The following is a 13,436-nucleotide window of genomic DNA, read 5'->3' as shown; positions in this document are numbered from 1 at the left end:
TTCTCCATTGAACCAGCTAATGCCATGATGTTTGGCTTTACCCTGGGTCTGTCCAGCTAGCAAAGCTGAAAGTATGACTGCTTTAAAGAGAAGAGAGGTACTGAAGGGCATTTGGACAAGTCATACCTTAATCTCATCAGAATCTTCACTTCAAATACATCATCCTCCAATCGAGTTATTTTAGGTTATGGCCAGAGGGAATGAACCCTTCAGTGCATAGCACGGGAAAGTCACACAATCCAAAGCAAAAGTTTAGGAGAGTTTAATAGTGGAGCTTTCAGTCCTCACTATTAGTTCTTAATCAGCAATCTTTGAGTAGAGTATGTTTCATGTGAGACAGAGAAAGTCAGACTCTTAATTAAGTGTAATAATTCTGAGGATACAAACACCTGTGAATCAGTTATGAATGTTATTTCTCATGAACAGTTTATACAAACACCAGAGGGACTTTTTTTTCGCAGAGTAGCATTTTAGAGTAAATAATTTTGTCACGGTTTAAGATACTGACATGATGAGATCTCAAACTAACCATTCTTTGCAGCTTTGTCTAACCTCCTGCATGGCTGTGGAGTTCTAGGGCTATTGGCAGCTTACACTGAATTTTGGGAATGAACTTGAAAGTACTCCAAGAAGACTCTATAGCCCTGAGGATTTTCTATGGGCTAGTCACCCAAAGACACTCAGCATCTCCATGCCGAGTCATGACTGGCTTTGGCCATGAAGCTACAGCCACAAAACCCTGAAAGCTAATCTCAGGCCAGGTAGGGAGGGCCAGGAAGCCAGGTCCAGGCAGAACAGGGCAACCAAATGACACTCACTATTGGAAACACCCCATCGAACTCCCTCTGATAATCCCAGTCTCTTGTCCACTGCCAAGCTCATAAACCTGATAAAAAACCAAGCCTTCTGAGATTTGTATTTACTGTTCTCTTCTCCCCCAAGCCAGAGACTTAAGGAAGAGTTTTAAAGTTTTGTTACTATAGAAATAGGTTTGTAAGTAGATTAAAGAAAACCTCAATCAAAAATCTTTCCTGTGGTGGTTTCCAGCAAAATAAATTATGCTGATTTAGAAGTTAAAAGGTTTATAGACACTGTCATTTGGGTTCAAAACCTGTTAGCGTCATATATGATGCAGCTTCAAAATGACTTTTTATTAAAAACGGTAACGTCTGGTTCATTTGAAACATTGCTCATAAGGAATGCACGTGTCATACAAGCGTGAAAAGGGCTCACTTCAGGACCCAATGGTGGTTTCCTGTCCAGAACCACCCCCACCTGCTAGCTCACCCAGTTTCATAGCTGGGTGAGCTAGCAGCTAGTGTAGATAAAAAGAGGAGATTATAATGCAGGGCCAGTGGGGAGAGGTGTGTGTATAACACTGACTCAGTGCATTCAAGTTCCACAAGGATCTCAGCTGTGGAACTCCGATCTTTTATAGTGCATCGGGGGTTCACACAGTATCCGTCTCTTGGTCAAAAACAGCCCTTCATTTGGATGCCTTCCCTTCAGTTATGCTTTCCAGTCCATCTGCAGCACGGAGTGCAAAACCAAGTCATTTGTTCAAATTGTGGATGTCTATGGATACTTGTGTACCTGGGATGTTTGTTAGTCTAAAGAAGCTGGGCCCCCACTTTATTATGTGACAGCTTTGGGCACAGTATGGAGTGTTCCTTAAGGCTGTATTAACTGTTTGGAAAATTCCATTCCTAAAACTTACATTCTCCACTAAGATGGTGTTGAGAGGAGAGGCAGTTGGGGTGGGAGTGAAATCTTCAAATCTGCATGCTCTTCAGGGCCTAGCTAGGTCAGGCGGCCCTAACATCTAATCCACGGAGGCCCCCAAAGTCATATGCAATTTTTGTCTTATGATATTTTTTAGGAGAGGGGCAAAAGCATTATATTGTAGTAAGACTCTTAGCCTTATCACAGTAGTACACATACACAGTTGAAAGGCTGAAGTACTTCTACAAGACTCGTTAGGAAAAACATGAGTCCCCTGCCACCCCTCTCACTCCCTTCTTGCTCAGCAGAGCACCCTTTTTACTCTTAGCTGATTCTTTTGGACATTAATCCATCTCTCTAAATAACATGAATCTATAGCTACTTCTTGACTTACCAGCTTTAGGCCTTTTTTGTTGACCCCTTACTATGGAAAATGAGATCATAGGTCTTGCTCACTCCTATACCCCAATTATACACGCATGCCCTTCTTGTGCCCTTACTGCCTCCGCCCTCTTAATCAAATTATTCTGAAGTTTGGGTTATATCAGTATTTACAGTTTACATTATTATGACTACCTAACTTCTAATCACATTCCAGTCATGTAGTAGAATACTGTTTTTCCTGTGTGACTTTTAAGTTTCTATAGAATCAATCATTGTCTCTCCCTCCACACCTACATTATCTTAGCTTTTTATTTACTTATCACTGCTTTATCTGTTGACTGTCTGCCAGTAGTTTCAGTCTCCTCTTAACACAATTAGGGATGCTACTGATTTGTTTTCTCCAGTCAGTCTTTCCTAGAGCCTTTGGACCACAGGCGGTCTGAGCTGGTCGCCCCTGAGTTTGGACACCGCTGACTCCCCATGTTCCTTCACCCCCCTCCTGAGGAGTCCCTGCACTTTGAGTTGCAGGTGGCCTATGGCCCATGTTCCATGTTTTCCTCTTTGGTTAGTGATAGGCGGAGTTTATGGAATTTTTTCTTGGGGGATATTTAAGCATTGGGTACATAAGAGAGAAATTTTTTTCACACACTGCGTGTCTGAAAACATCCTAATTTTATACAAACACTCAGGGGTTTAGCAAAGTATGGAATTCTAGATTATAAATTATTTTCATTCAGAATTTTGAAAGCACTCCTCATTGACTTTTAACTTTGAAGATTGCTTTTGGTAAATTCAAAGCCATTCAGATTCCTGACTTGTTGATTCTTTCTGGAGTAAAATTTACAGTGGTAGTTCTTGATTCAGGTGCTTTTTTATACATGATGCTGGGCATTCACACAGCCCTTTTAGTCTAGAAACATGTCCTTCAGCATTGATTTTTTTTAAGAGTTATTGATTTTTCCTTACCCCTGTTTTCTTTCTTCTCTTATTCTAGAAAACATATTATTTGAACCTCTTGAGTTATCCTCTAATTTTCCTTTTCTGTTTTTTATAATTTTTCGTTATTTTCTAGATTTCATCCTTCATTTTCTTGATGAGTTTTTAATACTGCCTTCAAATTTTTTAATTCTAAGAAATGTTTTCTGTGAATTAAAAAAATATATATTCTGGCCCTGGCGGGTGTAGCTCAGTGGATTGAGTGCCAGACTGTGAAGCAGAGGGTTGTTGGTTTGATTCCTAGTCAGGGCACATGCCTGGGTTGCGAGCCAGGTTCCCAGTAGGGGGCGAGCAAGAGGCAACCACACATTGTTTCTCTCTTTCTCCCTCCCTTCCCCTTTTTCTAAAAATAAATAAAATCTTAATATATATATATATATATATATTCTATTCCTGGGTACAATATCATATCTGTCTGAGAATATTAACACAGCATTATTTAAGAATGAGGAAGTTCTGAGCTTGTGGGTGGGACATACTGATTGTGACCTCATTAGGGTAATCTGGCTGGGCCGTTTACGGAACCCCTGATATCACATCTTTGGTAGATCTTTCTCTTGAGCTCATCGGGTTGTCCATAAAACAGGTTTTCCCGTTTCCTTCCTGGAGGGAACAGGTCTGGCTGCTAGTGTTCTGGGGGTCACAGCATTCAATGTATAGATGTTCTTTAATCCTTTTTCATTGTGGTTCTCCACCCTCAACTGTTGGTCATTCCCTGAACTCTGGGTTTCATCCTCTGCAGAGAGTAAACTTCCTGCCTTCGTCCCGGGTGAGGAAGGGCAGGGCCCTAGCCCTCTGGAGTAAAGGAGGGCATTTAGAGAAAGCTTACTGCTTCTTTTACAGAAGTTCTGCCAACCCCATTGTTTTGTAGCCCCATGTTCACTGTCTCTTGTAGGGGCACTTGATGTCACCATTTTCTGATTTTCAAGTGTTCTTTTATAACCTGGTTGTTTCTCAGCCTTTTCTTCTGTTGGCTTGGGTTCTCATCTTTTGAATCTGCTAGGTCAGTTAGTATTCACCCATTTCTTCAACTGCTTCCTGTATTTTATTGCTATTGTTACCACTTCAGCTTGCTGTTTAAAAAAACCTGTAAATTGCCCTGGCTGGTGTAGCTCAGTGGATTGAGTGTGGGCCTTCGAACCAGAGGATCTTGGTTCGATTCCCAGTCAGGGCACGTGTCTGGGTTGCAGGCCAGTTCCCAGCAAAGGATGCATGAGAGGCAACCATACACTGATATTTCTCTCCCTCTCTCCTTCCCTTCCCCTCTAAAAATAAATAAATAAAATCTTTAAAAAAAAGAACCTGTAAATTGTCATTTTGGTGAGATTTTCCTCCAGGCCTACCAGTCGGTGGCAATTTTCTACCATATAATGTCTCGATTTCTTGTTACCCTAATTGTAATTATTTCACGAGCTCAGTCCTTTAGTTTAGAGAAGTTTTTGATCACTTTTTATTGGTTTAAAAAATTATCCCTCTTTATTCTACCAGCTAAAAGACCTCTCTGTTGTAGGGAAAAGGCTATAGGAGGGATGGGTTAGTTGTTGTTATAATTTATCTTTACTTCACTTGACTTTTTGTCCCCTGAACAAGATACGGTCAAAGTTTGATGACGATAAAAGGAGGGGAAAGAGAAGGAGAAGGGAAGAGGGGGCTGCAGGAGGGGCCGGGAGGAAGGGTGTCCTCCCGGTGGCTTTGTACAACCCACAGGTGTGGGCTGTCGTCAGAAATTAGACTTGAAGCTCTACTGTGTTCAACTGCTAGTCTTATTACCTGACCCAGGTATATAATTATATTTCCCTTTAGCCAACACGGAGATTATGCCTACTTCACAGGGTTATTGGAGGTGAGAGTGCTTAAAGAGGAAATGCATGTGGAAAGCTTTCTGAAATACAAAGTTCTACAAGAACATAAGGTATTTAAGGTCGTTTAGATGTGTAGGCAGAAAGAAAAATCTAAGAGTGGAAGGAACACTGTGTTTCACAGATCAAAATAAAACACTGAGGTCTTGAATTAGGTGCGCCTATTCCAATCCCTCAGGCTTCTATTCAGCAGTCCCCAGTGGGATAGACCATGTGTTCTTAAGGCACATACCCAGGCCTACCTGAGTCAGGGTAAGAGCTTTTAGTTAGGAGCATCTCTGGAGGCTTCAGATGTTTTTAAAAGGCTAAAGTTTCTCTAAGCTCCCACCGCTAGCTAGCCCAGGTGAAGAGAGAAACAGCCAGAAGAGAGGCTAACATGTGACTAAGTAAAAGGCAGGAGACTAATCCCAGGGATCAGAAAGGTGCAGCTGGAACAGGGACCGCTTTGGTGTGACTGTAAAGAAGGCAGGATACACCCTTCACCCAAGAGCTCAGGTTAAATTAAAGTAAGATAACGCAGTAAGATAACCACAGAAAGATAACCACAGAAAACGCAGGTGTGGATGCAAATAGGTTGGCTGTACTGCAGAGATGTAGAAAGAAAGTGGTAGGCAGGACATGTGGAAAGATTTTAATTCCTGTCTTGGAACATTTCTCCTTTTCCTCATAACTTATAGCAACATCTAATCCATCCCTCCTGCAGAGTTTTGGCTGCAAAAGGAAGCTCTTGTAGCTTGGAGAGTGGGGTGAGGCAACTTTTGAAAATGATAAATAGTGATTGAAAACTCTAACCCAAAGGTAGTCTTGTTCACTCTCCTTGCAGGACTGAGTTTGTAAAATAATTACAATTAAGATATCAAGAGATTAAGATATTAGCTGGTACAAAACTGCAACCAACACATTGGCCTAGAAGAAAATATCCGTCTTCTTCCCAGCATCAAGTAATGTTAAATCTAAATCAGCCCGGGCATGTGGTTTTCAATCCAGTGCATAAATATCTCTCAAGGAAGAAATTCCATACATTCCCCCTGTAACTAACCAATCCTCAGAATCAGCAAGTTCTTTTCAATGTGACCTAAATCCTTGTCACTGATATTTAAACTCATTTCCTCATATTCCACCCTCAAGGGAGATAAGGAACAGCTGCCTGTTCCTCTTTGTAATTATCCTCTGTGGGCACTATTTGCAAACAGTCTCCTTTGGGCTAAATAATCGGGATTCCTCTCACCTTCCCTTAAAATTCTTCTGTCTGTGGTTTCCCCGGAGAAGCCTCTCCAGGTCCTTCACATCTTTCTTAAATGAAGTTTTCCCAGGACCTGCCTTGCTGAGAGACTTAGAGATAAGGACCCAGTGGTGAAGTAGACGCCACTGAGGTGGCGGGAAATCAGACCTGGGCAACTCCATGCCAAGCTAAAGAAATAAAACATTACCATATACAAATATATGTATATTTCCTTTTGTTTCTAAAAGCATCTCTGGCAATATCAGGCGTGGCCACAAAGCTGAGCAGAATTAAGCTTGGTCTTAACACACCCTCCTTTCTGAGTATCCTGTGTGCCAGATGCCTCTTCTCTGTACTCACTCTCCCTCTTCCCCAAATCTCTCTTCGTCAGTGTGGTTTGAGGTTTTAGGAGCAAAACGTGAAGACTGAACACATTTCAGATGGCCGTGTTTGGTTTTATGAGCAAGAAGCTTTCCTTAAACTCCTTAACATTCACAAAGTGGGCCGCTCAGCTTGCCCCTGCAGCCCTCCCTGCCCACCTTCTCCAGTCCGCCTCAGAAAACCCGGGTGGGGGTGGGAGTGGGGGTTGGTTTGTCTGTTTGCAGAAGCATCTGCACACTAAACTTTTCTCATAGCAACTTTTTCTATAGCACCACTTCCATGTGACAACAAAAAACCCTTATTTCTCAAAAGGTACACGTTTTTAACAACTCGGTTATGAGAAATGGCCTGTCTTACATGTGAAAATAGCCATAGAGGTAGAAGGGACAGTCTAAAGAAGGAATACATTTTCAACATTTCCCAGCAGATTCACTGACAAAGATTTTCCTTGGCACATTGTTGGCTCAAATCAATGGATTATGAGGTTAAGTTGACTTATCCGCCTTAATAAAATGTATCCTGCAATCTAGAGTATAAGGGACTTTTTTGTTTTATTTTGTGTGGGGTTTCATTTGGGACAGTTTTGCATCAGCAGGACAGGAGTTTCCAAAACTTAGGAAGTTGAAAGACCTTTGTAATGGGCACTGATTAAAATAAACTGACATGGCAACAAATTATATTTGGCAAATAGACATCAGAAAGCAAATATTCAGACTTCCTGGGCAGGGAGTAGTACTGGCACTTTTCCTGAATGTGAATAATCAAGCACATGTCAAACTCTGGACAAGACAAACTTATTCCCTGGCAACAGATGAGCCAAGGCCACCTCGCTTGACCTGCTCTCGGGCTGAACAAACGAAGCCCAGGTGAGCCAAGAAGTGTGGTTGGGGTGTTGACTTACCTCCTGCTTTTCTGATACAGTATATCCTTTATTTGAATGGGGAAAAATATGTTTAAAACATCCTTCACACACAACCACATCATGTGGTCCTCTAATTAATAACATGCGGAGGCAGCTGGGTGTGGATGATGAACATGTGGATTGGGAGGGCGCTGCAGTTTTAAAGTGTATCATGAATTGTTTGGGTCTCTGGAGGTTTGGGGTTTTTTTGTTTGTTTGGTTGGTTGGTTTTGGGGGGGGCTGGACATCAGAATAGCTAAGAGATTTGATTTTTTTCTAGAGATAAAATTCTCACTGTGGAAGACATGAGTTTCTGGCAGAAAGTTGCTGTCGCTGAGGCAGACCTCCCCACCTTTAATTGTGTGCCCACAGGACAGGTAGAGGGCAGTGAGGGAAGGTTCCAAAATATAGACTGCCAAGAAGAGAAGAGTGAAAAGACAGTGTTTCTCTGCTTCTACGGAATATTGACCTCTTGTCTCCTCTCCATCCCAGAAGAAAATGTAATTAGAGGAAATACAGCAAGAGCCAAACATACAACAAGCATATCAATGCCCTGAGGTCAATGCACTTGTGTGTGTTGTCACTGTGTGGGTCCCAACATAGGTGATGGGGAAGCCATAACCAGACCCAGGGCCACTATGAGCCAGTTGTACCTTTTGCAGAACTGCTTTGTTGTTTGGCAGAGGCTTTTGAGGGGCCCCTGGGAGGCAATGGAAGTACCAAGCTAAGTTCCTGTACTTGGAGGGCAGGGCCTTTGCTCATGTGTTTTCAACTGATAGCCATGTACTTTCAGTGGGACAGGAAAGAGGAGGCTCATTCATAAACAGAACTGGCCCTCTGGGGCTTCCCACATTGGAGGGGGCTGAGTGGATGCTGCTGGCCAGTGCTTTATGAAGTTTGTGCTCTTGACTTTCAGAGAAAATGCATTGTTTGTCATTGGAGAGCCTTGATCACTTTTCTCCTCCTAGAGCCATTTTCGAGGGCTGCCCTGAGGCCAGTTTCACTGGAGGAATAACTTAACTCTAGAGGCTTTTGCGGTGCGAAATGCAAACCATGTGTGTGACCCAGGTTCCTTCCTCTCCAAAGCGCTGCACATTTGGCACAAGGATGGGTTTAGCTCAAATGCAGTGGGATATGTAATGAAAAGTGGGATGTTTACTGTGTTAGAAGGTACTTGCAGAGCACCTCACACTGAGCCTCAGGTTGGAGGGCAGTGTTCCCTGGCAACCACAGTCCCATGTAGGAATAGCTAAACCCCTTCCCCCAAAGATTTTTCCTACAAGCTGGCTCCCCTGCTTCTTATTCTTAGGTTGTATGCTTGTGGCACATGACTCTCTCTGCTTTTGCTAATGAGAAAGCTAGGCTTCAACCACCCCCATTTTGAACAGTGCATTAAGAAAAAGGTCCCCAAACTGCCAGCAGTTTCTTATCTCAGTTTAAAGGTCTCACCTGCCAAACCCTGCAATGAGAGGAGAGGGACAGCGCTTCCTGAAGACAGGTGATGGTCACTCAGATCACACAGTATAGGTGGTGTTGGTTTCTTCCAAGGTCGTAGACACTGAAATCCTGGGCATTCGTCCTTCAACTGTCAGGGTTGTCAATCACTGTAACTATGTGTTGGTCAGCTAGAAAATAGTTCTTGTTTTCCTATGCAAGAGAGTTTAAAAACAGCAAAACACCAACAAATGGAACAACTTTATGGTGTAAGGCCTCTGGTCTAGTCTCTTCTGCCTGTGATTGAGGACATCAGTTCTCAATAAAATGAATGAGCCATACAGCTTTTTGGGAACACACACACATAACATGTCTTTCTTTGCCTCTCTTCTTTGTCATCCGCAGGGGAGACTGCAGGAAGGCAGCAGGTCCCCACCTCCCCGCCGGCCTCAGAGAACAGCAGCGCAGCTCACAGCATCGGCAGCACACAGAGCACGCCCTGCTCCAGCAGCAGCACGGCCTAGCCCAGCGGCCACTGCCAAGGGCAGGGCCTGACAGCACGTGTGTCCAGACTTCAGAAAGGCTTGATTGTGGTTCCTTTGTAAAGAGAGAGTGAATTGCAATGGAAACATCACCTGTTATATTCACCCCCCACCCAGGGCTAATCTAAATGTGACCCCTGGGCTTCCATGTGAGAGAGCTAAGGCGGTGGCCTTCTCCACCAGCCCCTCACAGGTTTGGGGGTTTTCAATGTGAAACACATGCCAGTTTTTAAAATGCTGCTTTGTCCAGGTAAGAACATCTACAGTTTGGGCCCCTGAGTTTTCTCCAGACTCAAAGAGTTGGTAAAAGGAGGATAGCCGGATAGTAAGTAGAACAAGTGAAATGTGGCCAAAGATTCTTCTATAACTGAACCAAGAGGTAAAACAAAAGAAATGCTTCAAGACTTTCTAAGTGCATTCCTCCTTGTCTTGTTTGCACCTCTAGACGCACACTTCTCACCTTGCTGCCACGCCCCGTCATGGCCTTGCGTTCCCCACAGGCGCTGCCCTCAGGGACTGTGCCCTGACACACATCACGGCAACATTCCCTCCCGTGCCCTGGGCCAAAACCAGTGCTGGGCACAGTGACCATTTCCCCTCTTCCTGCACCGGCGCACCGACGGCAGAAATGTCTTAATGCAAATTTCTTATTTCTGGATAGGCATGAAGAAATTGAAAATGGCCAAAATCTGGGGCTGCAGATGTGTGCCCATTTATCGCATTGTGTTCTGATAAATTAATGTATAAATTAGGGCACAATTTAGTTGTCCAATGAAGGAGGAATTTGCTCAGTGATATATATGCCAGCATGTAATATGTCATCTGGCTCATTGGTTTTCTCAGTTGAAGAAGAAGAAGAAAATTATTCCTTTTTTAAAAATGTCCTATGCCTTTAGAATTGAAGCTATTCTTAAACATGGTTGGGAGAATTAGTGTTTCCACTCAAAACATGTCAACCTTTGTGAGACCGTTTTGTAAAAACCAAGCTTTTGCAAGATGCAAATGCACGGCAGATCCTGTTAGGTTGCAGCTGGTTACACGAACAGGTTCCCCAATTCTGCCAGGGAAGTGCTGAGATAGGGAAAAGGGCACTTGTTTGGATGGCTTTAGTTCTCTTGCCTGCATACATCCCAAACTCAAAAAGGATTTAAGATGGAATAATATCATGCCACTTTGCAGCTAAAATAAGCTCAACTGATACCTCTATGTTAAAAAAGAATGCCAGAGGAAAATCTCCATGCCAAGTCATTTACTACTGAGGATAGCTTTATTGCAAATAAATACTATTCTTTCTCTAGATTCTCCCCAAATGACTCAAGTTTTTACAAATAAAACAAGCTAGATTCTACCCCCAAATATTCATAAGCAAACCTCACTGCCCTTAGAGTAAGGAAGTTGTGCCTGGTACAATGTGAATGCACCTTCAGTAGGAGATGCTGACACTCAAGGCCTAAGGGCAGTGTCTACAAGGCAAACAAGCAGGTTACCCAATGATAGAGTAATAATATTCTGATTGATTTGATAGGTGTAGACAGTCAATCAGGATAATTTCACTTGCCAACACAGGTGAGTTGAAGGCTAAGATTTCCAGGTTTTCTATGTTGATAATTTTGCATATTTCCACATACAGAGGAAGATCTGAGACTAGAGAATATTGTTCCTTTAGTTGGCTTTTTTTTAACATAAGGGTATCAGAGTGGAGGTCCTAGATTATGCTACCTGTGTTCGAAAATAATGCGCTTTGCCTAACCTTCAGCAGAATGTATTGTTTTAGCATATTCTATGTATAAAAAGGTTTAAAGATGTCTTCAAAGAAGACTAGAGTCTTTAAGTCACTTATAGCTATATTTTACTACAAACATTTGTGTATAAAGATATATTTAAGTGTTTTAGATTTAAAAAAAAAGTTACTCCATATGAAATGTTTAAGTCCATTTACTGTGAATTCTTTTAATCAGTTCTTTGCTTTCAAAAAAACCCTTTTTATCCTGTTAAAAATAAAACTAGCTACTAAGAGGTATTAAAAGATCCAGTTCTTAGATAGACAGATTTAAACATTTTGTAATATATTTAAATGTATATTTTTTGAGAAAGATGCTAATTACCAATGATGTTATAAGTAATTTAAAATTAATTTACAAATTTATACATACAAACCAAAATATTTTAAAAGAAAGAGAAGAAAAAAGACAACTTTTATTTGTTTGGGTCTGATTGCCAGAAGTTATTCAGGCCAAGAAATCCATGCTGATAAAACTCGATCCCATGTTAATTGGAGAGTGAATGTCACTAAGTATTTCTGAAATGTTTCTTGTAAAATGAGCATTAAAAAAATAGTGTTTTCTCTCTGACTTCCTGTTAGAGCATTTCCAATTGCTTCAGACTTCACAGTTTTAATACAGAATACAAGTTCAACTTTATAACACGTTCTGCAAGCTTCTGTAAAACTCTTGTTGTATTCCAGTTAAACTCTCCTCCTCTCTGCTGTTTTTTGTAACTTCTGCAGTCTGCACCCTTAATTTGCAGAGGCTGTCTTGTTTTGTTTGGTTTCATGCTAAAAGCTCTTGTTGAAATGCTCTAAACTCCAAGGCAGATTGTCTCTGTAACATCCTAGAGCTTTTCACCATGTGGTGTTTATCAGCTATTACTCTGTATTTTAAAAGTCAGAAATTCCTTCTGTCTAAGCTGTTTCTATAGCATTTTTCTCAGCCACCACCACAACAAAAAGATGGCCTTTTCCTTGCCTGTAATAAGATTGTAACCCCGTTTCCGGCGTGTGTTCTGTCGTGGGCCTGCTGGTGAGCCCGTGGTCTTTCTGTACTGTAACTACCTCATGGTCTGAGTGCTGACTGTACTGCTGGTTGTGTTAACAGAGCACATTATGTTGGATGAATTGTGTGTGTGATTTTTTTCTGTTTGTTTTAGCTGGGGGGTGTTCATGAAACTGACAGATGTTTTTCTGAAAAGGACTATTATCAGTTTTCAAATACAATACTTCTCTCTTCTGGTTTTTCCTGAATGAGCCTGATTTTGTTGCTGTTTTTCTTTTATCATCTATGAGGGTAAAAAGAGTACCCTTAAAATCCCTGTGGCCAGTTTGAACACCCCTATTGTATGTAGTCTTTTTCTCTGTTCAATGTGTTGGCAATTTTGTGAACATGCTTAGATGTATAGTTTTGATAACCACAGTTTTAAGTACTTTATTTGCGCATAATAAAAAGATATATATCAATTATTAATACACCTCTTGTTTGGTCATCATTAAATTCTACCCTCAGGCTGATATAATGCTTTTTCATTGTGTCTTTCTTCTAAATGCATCTTCTGATACAACGGAGTTAATGAGGAGTGGGGAGGGGAAGGCTGAGAGAATGCCATAAGCTCACTGGAACAGAGGGGAGGGATGGACAGACCAAAGGGAGAGGGCAGCAGGAGCTGTCACTCTTCTCAGAAAAATGGGCAGGAGACCTAGAAATGGGTGTCAGCTGTGGACTCCATTCCCGGGCTTCTGTTGATCTCCTAGAGGCAAGGAAAGAGAAATAATAAGTGCTTTGGATCCACTCTTATCCCTTTCAGATACTCAGTACTTCTTGTAGAATTCTCTGTCAGTATGGTGCCTCCCCCTTCCAAATGTCCAAGCCAAAGACGTGGGGGTCAGATTTGACTGCTCTTTGGCTCTCACACCCCCAAATTAACAAATCCAAGTTTGTTCTACCTTTGGAACATCTCCTCTCCAAACCACTGAGTTATTTCTATTCCTACTGCACTTACCCAGACTCCAAGGTCCCTTACCTCTTAAGCTGAATCACTGCAGCACTCTGACCAATTATTTTTCTGCACATACCATATGCATGTATAAAATAAATGCAAGCAATACAGATAGAGGTAGTGAAAAAAGCTCCGATAATCCTCGCACTTGGAGATGATTGGTGTATGTACACTGGGAACACAGTGTATGTGTTCCCAGACATTTTCTTATGTTCATATCAACATGT

At 41.9% G+C, this 13,436-nt stretch overlaps 1 protein-coding gene across 2 annotated transcripts in view; it reads left to right on the top strand.

Annotated features, from left to right (window-relative positions):
* Positions 1 to 12,680, top strand: part of TGFBR3 (transforming growth factor beta receptor 3) — a 195,320-nt gene extending 182,640 nt beyond the window's left edge. For both annotated transcript variants that reach the window (XM_037154394.2, XM_037154392.2), the window contains exon 17: positions 9,305 to 12,680. In XM_037154394.2, coding sequence (XP_037010289.2) covers positions 9,305 to 9,423 — 119 coding nt within the window. In that variant the 3' untranslated portion in view covers positions 9,424 to 12,680. The remainder of the gene's footprint in view (positions 1 to 9,304) is intronic.
* Positions 12,681 to 13,436: the final 756 nt, after the last annotated feature.

The sequence above is a fragment of the Artibeus jamaicensis genome, unplaced genomic scaffold, assembly GCF_021234435.1.
Source record: "Artibeus jamaicensis isolate MK-2021 breed Jamaican fruit bat unplaced genomic scaffold, CSHL_Jam_final scaffold_1019, whole genome shotgun sequence".
NCBI lineage: Eukaryota > Metazoa > Chordata > Mammalia > Chiroptera > Phyllostomidae > Artibeus > Artibeus jamaicensis.
The sequence above is the reverse complement of the archived record's forward strand: the minus strand, read 5'-3'. Positions and strand labels throughout refer to the sequence as shown.